Source organism: Lontra canadensis, unplaced genomic scaffold (genome assembly GCF_010015895.1).
Source record: "Lontra canadensis isolate GAN:19392208 unplaced genomic scaffold, GSC_riverotter_1.0 scaffold69, whole genome shotgun sequence".
In the NCBI taxonomy this organism is placed as follows: Eukaryota; Metazoa; Chordata; class Mammalia; order Carnivora; family Mustelidae; genus Lontra; species Lontra canadensis.
In genome coordinates this window covers 11,563,758-11,576,237 of record NW_022631063.1, presented here as the reverse complement: position 1 = coordinate 11,576,237, position 12,480 = coordinate 11,563,758, and the positions used below count along the sequence as shown (strand labels likewise).

At 38.1% G+C, this 12,480-nt stretch overlaps 1 protein-coding gene across 2 annotated transcripts in view; it reads left to right on the top strand.

The window, feature by feature from the left end:
* Positions 1-1,849: 1,849 nt before the first annotated feature.
* GPR155 (G protein-coupled receptor 155) overlaps positions 1,850-12,480 on the top strand; it is a 30,636-nt gene continuing 20,005 nt past the window's right edge. The window contains exons 1-6 of one of the 2 annotated variants that reach the window (XM_032880488.1): positions 1,850-2,178; positions 4,491-4,890; positions 6,864-7,029; positions 7,917-8,072; positions 10,251-10,334; positions 10,909-11,026. In XM_032880488.1, the coding sequence (XP_032736379.1) occupies positions 4,562-4,890; positions 6,864-7,029; positions 7,917-8,072; positions 10,251-10,334; positions 10,909-11,026 (853 nt within the window). In that variant the 5' untranslated portion in view covers positions 1,850-2,178; positions 4,491-4,561. The remainder of the gene's footprint in view (positions 2,179-4,490; positions 4,891-6,863; positions 7,030-7,916; positions 8,073-10,250; positions 10,335-10,908; positions 11,027-12,480) is intronic. The other variant, XM_032880487.1, reaches the window with a different exon arrangement.

Sequence of the window (12,480 nt, the reverse complement as noted above, 5' to 3'; positions counted from 1 at the left end):
TTTTTCCGAGAAATGTCCTTTTTAAGACTGCTTTTGTTCCACAGAATCAGTCCAATTTACAGTGACTCAGGAGAAGGATCAGAAGATAAGCTAATGAATAAAGAGAAAGGACATTCATGTTTCCTTTTTCTCTATTTTATGCCAACTATAAGCCTATGAAATTATATTCAAATGATTTATCTATATTCAAGTGACAGAAGGCTATAGTGCATTTATCAGACTAATAGAGAAGCTTGCTATTTTTTAGAACAATTCTTTTCAAAGGTACTTTAAGAATTACGAGTTTAAGAAGAAACCAAGAATCTACCAAGGTGAAATGTTGATTTCAGCAAAACAGAATCATTCCCTACCTCTGTCATTAAAACTTACTAATAAGGCATGGTTAAGTCCTATAATTTATTCTTCAAACAATGCTGATAGCATAAGTACCCGAACTAATCATAATTATGCTCTAGTGCTTGAGCTGTAAACAGAAAGGAAATGAAGCATTTAACTATATGCCATTAAATAATAGAATGATCTTATCTGGGACATTGTGTTGTTTGCTAGGGATTGAAGCCCGGCAGGAATCAAAATAGGAGCCCCAGTGGGTGGCTAATTTTGTCTTTTAGTTCTTCATAGTAGGATTCTCTCCTCCCCCCAAGAGCTTTATTTGTAAGCGTTAATTAATTAGAACTTAATGGTTGACATAATCATTATAAATCTAATTTGTTGCTATAGGTCACTGCTTTCATATATGTCAATTTAAAAAGCCATCTTTTGATTAGTAATAGAAGCAATGCCAATTCACAGATAAATAGGTAACTTCAATTATGCAAACGAATGGCAGAAGTGGACTGAAATCTCCATGTTGAATCCTGTTCTTCTCGTGATTTGACAAATATTTATTTATTCCCAATTTTTGCTCTCCCTTTAGATTGTGCCTTTTTTACCTCCATATACCTGTTCAGCTGACTCAAAATGTGCTGCTAGTAACCTGCTTTATAAATATTCAGCGTGTGAAAAGAGAAAAAAATGGGTATAAAAAGAAACAGGTCTAAAAGAGAACAATTAGATATTGATCCTGTGTGTTACAAAATACATTTTTACTTTGAAAACTTTGGCATTCATTGATGTGCTAATTGCATTCAGCAAGTATTTACAGATTTGCTCAGCCCTGTGCTGGGACCTGAGGGCTCTAAAGTGATGCCATCAAGGATGTCAGAATGGGATGAAAGGGCACTAATAGGAAACAAAAGAAGCCAGAGCCATCCAGAGGAGAGGAGGTCCAGGACAGAGACTGAAGACCAGGGGGAAGCATTGGTAACTGAGACAGGCCTTAAACTGTAGATTTAGGTAAGGAAAGAGAGACTTCAAGTAGTTGGGGAATGATGATCAGCATGTTGACTTGTTCTTGTGGGAGGTAAGAACTGTGGGAAAATCATTACATTTTGAAAGTTAAGATTTAGAGGATATTGTCAGCAGTGAATAAATGGATCAAGGGAGTGGTCGAGAAAAACCAAAAGGATATAAGTTAGTAAACACATTAATCCAATTTTGAGATTTTTGACTAGTGGCTCAAGAGGAGAAAATAGAAAAGATCCAGCGAAAGAAGAATGGACTTAGTGGTTGGACCTAGTGGTTGGTTAGCTGTAGATAATAAAAAACTGCTGCTCAAATTTGCATTGAGCTTTTAAAACAATCTAAGGTCCATTATTAGATGGTGATGAAGTGCTGGAGTGCGGAGAGACTAAATTTCTGGAGAAAAGCATTAACCTCTGGCTTTGTCTGCTGAAGGTTGTCAGAGCAAACACCTCATGCATTTTATTTTGGCTATTGGGAAAATTCCTGAACTCAGATCGAAAACATAAGGCTTTTCCAAAGTGTACTCTCTATTTTAAAACTTGATATTTTCTCTTAGAGATGGAATATCTGTTCAGAAGGAGTGGACGGGTCTAGAAATAGTTATCAAAAGTGACGCCTTTTTTTTTTTAACTTAAAAGTTGAAACTTTATGAAACATGAAAGAAAACCACTAAGAGATATAGAACTTGTATATCTAGGTTGGAAATCAGTGGGAAGAATTTGTGAAATTTTATGTAATCAAATATGTTTTGTTTAGCCTCTGCTTCGTTTCAGGGGTATTATAGACCCCAGTATGTGCTTAGCTGAAAAAAAGGGAATGGAATCCTACACAAAAGTAGGTTTTAGCTAATGAGAACCAGGTAGACTTCTAAAGGTTATATAATCTAGTTACATAACTGTACCAGACATGTGCATGACATTAACTGAACTTATGTATCCTGAGTAAGTAAACAAATATATTTTCCTACCTGTGTAACTTTATCTTAATGTAAATTGAGAAATCTAATCTTTTACATTTTTTTCACATGATTGCCTCTATCTTAGCAAGTGATTGTGGCTGTTCTTTTTTGTTGTTGTTGTTGTTAATCTATCTTTCTCAGCCTCCAATTATCTATGAATCATCCTTTATACATATTAGCTTGAATTTTGGAACTCATTGCCAAAAATGTGCCTGGAGACCAGGTTGCTTACTCCAAGGGTCTAAGTTGCTCTGATCAACCCAAGACCAAGCCACCAACTGTCAGTCCACCAACAAACAGCTAGAAGTCTAGTCCAACCCACCTAGCCTCTTGCAGGGAGACTCATTTTATGTACTGGTAAGGTTCTAAAGTCATCATGTTGCATCACATCCTTGAAAAATCCCTTAAATCGCCCACAAAATACAAAACACATACTTTGTGTACATTGTTCCATTTCTCATAAGTCTAACACAGCCAGATTTTTTTCTCTAGCATTGTTTTTCCTCAATGAACAAGTGATGTATTTAGTTTGTGTTTGGGAACATGCCTTGTGGGGGAAAAAAGAGAGCGTAGTTGAATTTGTGTTCGTTAAATGTGTACTCACATGACTCCACTGTATTCCCTTCCTGAACCTTCCTTAGATTCACCTTTTCATTCCTAATTCTTCGGCATCTTCCCTGGGTCTTCCTGAAAGCGTTCATTCCTTTTCATTCCTCTCAAATGGAGGCTGCTTATTTTCTCTTCACCTGCAACCTACATGCAGGCAGAGCTGGCATCCTCATAGACACCTCGTACCTCTGCTAGGCCCTTATTCTCTGCTCTTCCATAGGAACTGCTTCTTTGGGTTTCATAGGGCCTACCTAGTCTGTTCATCCTCATTGCTCTCATCTGGTGACCTCATTCTGATCATTCCTCCTCCTCTAGTGAGGACTTTAATATCTGGCTCATTGTCTTCTCAACTACCAAGTTTTGCCATTATCTTTTTTTAAAAAAGATTTTATTCATTTATTTGACACAGAGAGAGAGAGAGAGTATAAGCAGGGGGAGTGGCAGGGAGAGGGAGAAGAGGCTCCCCACTAAGCAGGGAGCCTGACATGGGGCTCAATCCCAGGACCTTGGGATCATGACCTGAGCCAAAGGCAGATGCTTAACTGACAAAGCCACCCAGGTGCCCCTGCCATTATCTGGTTTGACGTTAGCATCCATGTGTACTACCCATTAAATCCTCTCCCTTCTCAGTCCCTGACTTCTCCAACTCCAGTGATGTTTTCTCTACTCCCTTTCAGCCACCAACTCCCACGGCACATCCTGGACCTAGGCACTTGGGACATATTAAGAGCAGTAGCTCAACTATCTGAACTCCTGACCAACTACTCACCATTTTTGGACTTCGGAGGGCCCTCCAGTGTCTGACTCCTCTGCATTTTGTCTGAGAGCCACCTGCCATCTTTGCTTCTTTTCCATGATAGCTTGGACTCTGTCGCTTCAGTGCCCATTATTTCTTTCATTGTCTCCTACCCTCTCTCCCACCCTCTGTAATCTGGCTTTGGTTCCCCACTCCAGTTGAAACCTCTCTCAAGGGAATCAAATCACCTTGTTGCTATTACTACTTAAATGTTTAATTCCTTACTAGATTTGTGTTTGGAATTTTTTTTAAGGATTCTACAATTCTGCCCTTTTTTTGAGACTAGTCTTAGCCTCTACATAGTAAAAATTAGTGGGTCTCACGAACAGTAATTTTGTTAAAGATTTTATTTATTTATTTGAGAGAGAGGGAGAGAGGGGAGGGAGGAGGAGGGGAGGGAGGAGGAGCAAAGGGAGAAGCAGACTCCCTACTGAGCAGAGATCCTGCCAAGGGGCTCAATCCCCTAGGACCCTGAGATCATGACCTGAGCCAAAGTCAGATGCGTAACTGACTGAGCCACCCAGGCACCCCTCACTAACAATAATTTTTTAAAGTTGATCATCATTTCGTAGGCTAAATATCATTTAATATAGTGTGTTCTTCTTCCTTGTAAACTTTATTACTAAAATTTACTTTTCCAAAGTAGGCTAATGAGGTCATTGTGCACCACTTATATTAATTTACAATATGTTATAATTAAGCATGGAAAACATTATCTACATAATATATTACTGCATTTCTGTGGTAATCATTTTTAAAGCAATTTTCTTTCGTGTTTTGCAGTTGAAGCTTTGTATCAAACCACATACCCAGAATATCTCCAGTACATTTACTTGGTGGCACCAATATCTCTTATGATGTTGAACCCTATAGGATTTATCTTCTGTGAAATCCAGAAGTGGAAAGACACTCAAAATGCTTCTCAAAACAAAGTGAAAATTGTGGGACTTGGACTTCTGCGTGTATTACAGAACCCAATAGTATTTATGGTTTTCATTGGCATTGCCTTCAATTTTATTCTTGATCAAAAGGTGCCCATATACATGGAAAATTTTCTTGATGGACTTGCAAATTCTTTCTCGGGAGCAGCTCTATTTTATCTTGGTCTTACAATGGTGGGGAAAATAAAGAAACTGAAGAAGTCAGCATTTGTTGTACTAATTCTTCTCATCACAGCTAAACTGTAAGTTCCATTTCTTTAACTTGGGGACTGTACTTTGTGAAAGCCTTGTTTAGCCAGTTCCTGAGATGTTTTTGCAACTGTTTTCTCCCCTAAATAATCTGAGAGTAATACTCCTTTCTGAGTAGCTGTCATTTAAAGGAAAATGTGGTGTTGGTATATTGTGGAAGGTTACTGCCTTATTCTGTGCAAGTTATTCTTTCCATTTTACTGCCAGAGATAAAGACTATTGGTTTCCCTTTAACTTTTTTATAATCTTACCTAGTATCTTCTAATGTCCCAGTTTGATCATATTTTTAAAGGAAATTTTACAGGATTTCTGAGTTTTCCAATCTTTTAAAGCCCTATTGGTCATGATGAAAACAATAATTTTGATTGCAAGCTTGTTTTCATGAGTTTGGGGGTGGTACTATAATTCTGTGGGTGGTTGAACTTTCTAAATAGGGAAGTCCATACATATGATTATTCTCAACTATCTGATCCTAGCTTATCAAATAAAGTTTATATCAGTTCCTAAGTTAACAGTTCTTCAGCTTACTTAGTTCATTAGCCACGGAGTTGTACTTTATGGTGAAGGGGACATAATTTTACTGTGACACTACCCCAAGGCACTTTGGGCATACTTAACTGTTGAAATTAGCCTTGTGTAGACTGTTAAATTCACAAAAGCAGTGCAATATGAGGTAGGATCTAAATTTTCCCAAAATAATAAAAATGAATATAACTTTTGAAAATTATTTATGGTGTAGCATTATGTTCCTTGGAAACAAAGTATTAATTTTTTTAACGAAGTATTAATTAGTATTGCTGCAGTCATAAATACGGATCTAATGTTTGTTTGGTTTTTTTTTTTAAGATGTTATTTATTTATTTGACAGATAGATCACAAGTAGGCAGAGAGGCAGGCAGAGAGAAAGGGGGAAGCAGGTTCCCTGCTGAGCAGAGAGCCCGATGTGGGACTCAATCCTAGGACCCGAGATCACGACCAGAGCCAAAGGCAAGGGCTTAACCCACTGAGCCACCCAGGCACCCCTGGTTCTAATGTTAATAGTATTGTCAATTTCAACTTACAAGTAATATTTAAATATTCTCATTGTAAAAATCTTTTTTCCTAAAAAAGAAAACCAAAACTTTTTTTCTGGGTCTTTGATCCCTATTAGATATTTTTGTCTATTTTTTAAATTAAAAAGTACATGTAAGAGCAGTTTTGTATTCTGTACTAGAGCATAGGTGCTACTATGACAATGTTATCAATCCCGGCCTCGTTCTTTTTAGAGGACAGCTTCATTAGCTCGGCTTCCTTTATATGCTCTTTCTATGGAATCCTAAAGGATTTGTTTAATAACTGACTCTCCACCAAGTCTGGATTTCACTACTTTTCTGCTGTACCTCAGCTGTTTCCATTCCCTCTGCCCAACCCTTTTGTCATCACAGCGATGAAGAGGTAATTGTAAGATGCCTATTTTTCTACTGGCTTTCAGAATCTAAATGAGCCGCACTGTTATCAACAGGTGAACCATTTAAACCCCAAATCATAATAAAGACCAGGGGTTCTTTCCAAAAAGAAGTTTAGTAATTTTCTTGAAAAAAGTTTGCTTAGATTATCAATCTTTTTTTTTCTTTTAACATCTCAGTTTTCTGGTAGAGGAAACAAGAAACAGCAGCTACAGTTACAACTTTTAAAAATTTTTGGAGAGAAGATTATTTGTGGAACCAAAGCTGAGGGTTTTTTTCCTCCTAATCCCTGATGTTGAAAACATTTTTTAGAATACTGTTACACATAAGTGGCTCCAAGTTGAATTCTTGATTCTTTCAAAATGTTCACAAGTAGGCATGTAGAGAATATGTGCATGCAAATAGATAGACCTTTTGGGCAGGAGAAGAATAACCTAATGCCAAGTTCACTGAAACAATCACCTCCTTAGGGACCAGTGTACTTTGAGATCGAGTGAATGACACATTTCTTGTTTTTTCAGCCTGGTGCTCCCACTTCTGTGCAGAGAAATGGTGGAACTCTTGGACAAGGGCGACAGTGTAGTGAACCATACAAGTTTATCAAATTATGCATTTTTGTATGGTGTCTTTCCTGTAGCACCAGGAGTGGCTATCTTTGCAACACAGTTCAACATGGAAGTAGAGATTGTACGTATATGCTACCTTCTAAGTTTAATTGTACGGTTAGCAGAAAAATGAATTTTTAAAGCAGAGAGATCAGCCTTCTTTTATGAGAATTTGATATGTGAAAGCTACTTCATTGTAAATAAGGAGGCATCAGGTAACTTCAGGTAATAGAGTTACTTAATCTGGGGTCTTTTCTCAGCCATAATTTTTTTCATTAGTCTTTTTTAGTTTTAAATATTTTATTGTTGCACTTCTGCTGAAGCCTAAAGGTTATTTGTAGTATGGTAACTTTTGAAATTTGGGTAAAAAAAAATCTGTTTCATTCACTGTTAATTCACCAGATGCAAAACACCACATAATCAGTTGCAGTAAATAGCTAAAATCAATTAACACCGAATTATTAACAGTGTCTAAGCATATGTTATCTATAGCACTAAATGTTTTCAAAATATAACCTGAAGGAACTAAACTGTTTAACAAAGGTTAGTTCCATTATTTAATCGTAAAATGTTTACCTGGTAATTTTTTTTAAATTGGTTTTATTGCCCTATATTTTATGAAATAGTGTGGAAGGAAACTGGTCATTAGTTTAATTAGATCATTAATATGGTTTTACTTTCTAGAACCCAGAAGATAATCATCAGCTTGGGATGTCTAGTTCTGGTTATGTGTGAATATTAATTGAGCATAGAGTGGAAGAGGAGCCAAAGGAACTTAACTGTGTTTTTGTTTAAGGACTCTCAGAAAGGGGGATATAGTATTTGAGAACATGCTGGAATGTATGATGTCTTTTTAGTGACTCTTGCTTTTATTTTAGAAGCCTTGGTGTGCTGTGACTATTTAAAATGTAGGGTCATTGTTTTATTGAGACTATGACCTTTCTCTCAATTTGATTTCATTTTTTGCAGATAACCTCAGGGATGGTAATAAGCACATTTGTGTCTGCGCCAATCATGTACGTTTCTGCCTGGTTACTAACCTTTCCTACTATGGACCCTAAGCCATTGGCATATGCCATCCAGAATGTTAGTTTTGATATAAGTATTATCAGCCTTGTCTCCTTGGTAAGTACATTTCACTGTAAATATGAATGAAAACCACAGAATGAGTTTGAAAATAGCTTGGTAACAGAAAGTTAGGATTTAAAAATCTGTTTTAAAAAATCTCTTATGCGATAGAGAAAACTAAAACCTGCCCGTAAAATGTGATATCAGCCTTCTGAGTTGTGTCTTTCCTTTTGAGAGTTAGAGTCGTGTAGCAGATGAGGAGTGAGATTTAGTCAGACCTGCACTGACTTTTGGCCCTATCACCAACTAGGCGTATATCTCAGCCTTTCTAAGATGCAGTTTTCTCAGTGAGGAAATAGAGATACTAATTTTACCTATTTCCATGGGTTCTTTTAAGGATCACATATGACAATACATGTGAAAAGCATCTACAAATGGCAGATCACTCTACGAATACTATTGGTATTAGCTAATTGTAGAATCATGGGGTTGGAAGGGATTGTCTGACCACCCATTTAATGACAACAAAGCTTTCTGGATAAATCTAGTTCAAATTAAATACTAAAACATCTAACAACTGGAGTTGTAGCTCAAGTTGCTTATGGAATTCAAGCAGCATTCTGGCTGGGGAAAAAAACAGCTTTTACTGTTAAAAGAAGGAGGTAGGGGTGAGCATGTGTGTGGACAACAAATAAATGTGTTATTAATGTAATTTCTAGGAAATTTCACTTCTGTTACATATTCTTAAAATCTGTGCTCTTCGACAAGAGGACAGTCTAGGGAGAGGGATGATATGAATTTTGATTGATAGGGAGGGAAGAAGAAAGAAGGAAATCAACCAGCATACGTAGCTGGCCACTTTAGAGGGAGAATAGAAACCCAATCCTTATAAATATGAAGAATGCAAGATAGTTCGTCTCAAGGTGGGCTGTATGCTTTGTTTGAAGTCAGACTGCCTGGAATTTGGATACCTCATGAGGCAATGGTGGAATCAAAATTAGAAGAGTGCAGTAACTGCATCTCCTACGAAAGATCTTTTCCTGAATAGCTGGCTGTGAGCCTGTGTCCTACCCAGCCACCCAAGGTGGGGGAAGTTAGAACATGGCCTTGGTCAAGGCATTAGTTCTTAAAGACCCTGTCATTTTTTAAAAAAAGATTTTATTTATTTATTTGTCAAAGAGAGAGCTAGAGAGCGTGCACAAGCACGGGGAGCAGCAGGCAGAGGGAGAGGGAGAAGCAGGCTCCCTGCTGATCAAGAAGCCTGATGCAGGGCTCCATCCCAGGACCATGATCCCAGGATCATGACCTAAACTGAAGGCAGATGCTTAACCGACTGAGCCACCTAGGCATTCCGACCCTGTCATTTTTGAACAGTTAATTTTCAATAGGATCTCTCCATGCTTTGTTTTCCCCAAAATATAAATGACATATAATTAGTTTCAGGAATATATCATGGTGATCCGATACTTTTATACATTATGAAATGATCCCCATGATAAGCCCAGGTACCGTTTGTCACTGTTCGAAGTTATTATAATGTTATTGACCATGTTCCCTATGCTGTACATTGCATCCCCAGGACTTACTTATAATTGTACTTCTCAGTCTGCCTCCCCTGTTTCACCTGCCACCCTGCTCCTCCCCCCTCTGGTGACCAGCAGTTTGCTGTATCTATGAGTCTATGTCTGTTTTGTTTTGTTTGTTCATTTGGTTTGTTATTCGGATTCCACACAGAAGTGAAATGGTATAGTATTTGTGTTTCTCTGTCTGACTTATTATTTCACTTAGCATGATGGACCCGCTAGCAGGTCCATCCATGTTATTGCATCTCCATGCTATTAATTTTGCTTTGGGGGGCGCCTGGGTGGCTCAGTGGGTTAAGCCTCTCCCTTCGGCTCAGGTCATGATTGCAGGATCCTGGGATAGAGCCCTGCATTGGGCTCTCAGCTCAGCGGGGAGCCTGCTTCCTCCTCTCTCTCTGCTGCCTCTCTGCCTACTTGTGATCTCTGTCTGTCAAATAAATAAATAAAATCTTTAAAATTTTTTTTTACTTTGGGTATGGTAATTTACCTTAATATTCTTTGGGGAACTAGGCAGATTAAAGTAAATAAAATACCGGAATTTCTTTCTGAACCAAGATAAAGAGAATGCTCTAAAGAAGCCAATCCATGAGTTATTTGATAAGTAGTCCAAAGGTTAAGAAACCTGAATAACTTTGAACCTTTTGTCTTTCAGATTTGGTCTCTGGCTATTCTTCTTTTGAGTAAGAAATACAAACAGCTCCCACATATGCTTACAACTAATTTACTCATCGCACAGGTTAGTAGACATACAGATACTCAGAACTATGCTTTTTTCACTGATTATTCTACTATAAAGAAGAAAATTATTTGGCTGTGTTTTTCCAGTTATGAAGTCGAAAGTACTTTTTACCAATTGCAATTAATTACAACTTGATCACAATTAATTTATCCCTAACTTATATACCGCAATATATCTTGAACTGTATAAAGTTGAGGCTAATAATGGCATTTGGTGATAATTTTGCACTTTGAATAGAAATAATCATTAAAAATTGAACTCTCTCACGATCTTATTCTTCTAGTCAAGTCTTTGCATGACTCAAATTATAATACAAAGAAGTTTAACATTTTTTATGTAAACAATTACTAAATATAAGGTTAGTATTTAGAATGTTTGTTTCAATTGATTATGTACACTGCTAAAGACCATAAGAAGGGTTTTTATCATAAAACTTGAAGTTTTAGTATAACTAGCATGATAATTATTCAGCAGTGCTTTAAAATGAATAATTATAATAAATTTGCTGTGAATAAAACATTTGTCTGACTCACATGACTATGACTGACTTTGTTCATAATTTTTTCTGCAGTCTATTGTCTGTGCTGGAATGATGATATGGAATTTCGTTAAAGAAAAAAATTTTGTTGGACAGATTCTGGTGTTTGTTTTATTGTACAGCTCCCTGTATAGCACCTACCTGTGGACAGGTAAGATGGATCGTGAATGGAAATTTAGGTCTTCCATCAGGAGAAGCTATCTGAAGTCTAGTAATCCAGGACTAATGCATTGTCTCAGGCCATTGCGCTCACTAGCATAGGCAGTGTGTGAAGCCAAGTTCCGTTTCCATGGTATAGAGAAATAGGACCTCATTTCTGCTTTGGATGCTGGGGGTTTCCAGTCATGTGGTCTTTTTCCTCAGGATCTTTGGCTCTTGGCCACGGTCAGCAGAGCTCCCTTTTGGAAGCAGCAAGAGATCAGGTACTAGGGGCAAGTGGAGAAAGGAGGAAGAGAATGTCAGAGAAGTGTGAGGCCCATGAGGTATGTCCCAGAGCTCACTATCAGAGTCCAACCAAACTGAGTGAAAAATCTGGTCCTGCCTTCAGCAGATAGCTTAATTTTGCAATCTCGGTTTCCTCATCTGTGACATTGGGTTTTTGCACCTTACAGAGTTATTTGAAAACTAAACGACATATGGGTATTTACGCCTGGTATGTGGTAGGCAGCCAATAACAAGAACTATATTATTAAACAACAGGGAAAGTGGCTATAGGAGAACAAGAAAAGTAAGGAATAAAAGGGTATGGAAATACAAGAGTACGTAGTAAGAGAGACTATTTCTCATTTCAAATGGCTCCAAAAAAAATAGTAAAACACTTTAGCATATTGCCTTTTTGAAGTATAGTGTTTAATTTGGATGCGTACATTCTGGTATGTTTGCAAAACATTCTGGGTGGCTGTTTTGTATCCATACCACAAACGTGAACTGATACAATGGCACAGAAAAGGAAATTGTAACATGGTAGGGCTGGTTGGAGCCACTGTGAGGAGGCAGGTGTCAGGAAGTGGCTTCAAGGGACAAGCCTTTGATTTCATGCCTTCGAGATCAAAAGCAGGGCTCATCTAAGTCAATAGCCTTTTGAAGTGAAGCAACAATGTGGTGAGGAGTTCTGGAATGAAAACTTCAGTGCAAACAGAAGAAGATGTGTGGTTTTGAAAAGCAAACAGCTGTAACCAAGCCACCGTGAGTGAGCTCGCTCCTTGGCGACTCCCAGGTTGAAGCTAAACCAGGTGAGTTGTTACACAAAGGAAACTATTTGCAGCAAATGAGGAGATTGTGGGGAATAACTTCCAGAGCTATGGCTCCCCAAGCAAGGGTGACTGGGTTCCTTTTGTCTAGGGTTAGGGTGAATATTCAGGGAGGGCAGTCTTGTCATCGTATGTGTCAAGGTGGGCATCAGGTCACACGTGCACCCTAAGGAGAGGTGCCCTGTATCGTATGTTATGTACATGAGGCTTGTGCTCCTCCTTCCGTGGAGGTTTTATTGCTAGAAGGAGGTTAAAGGTAATTGTTGGTCATCCCAGAGGTCCCTTGTGGTCCATCAAGGTGGGGGTTTTGCTCTACCTGGTCTGGGTGGCCTCCACCACCTGTTGCTTCCTCCGT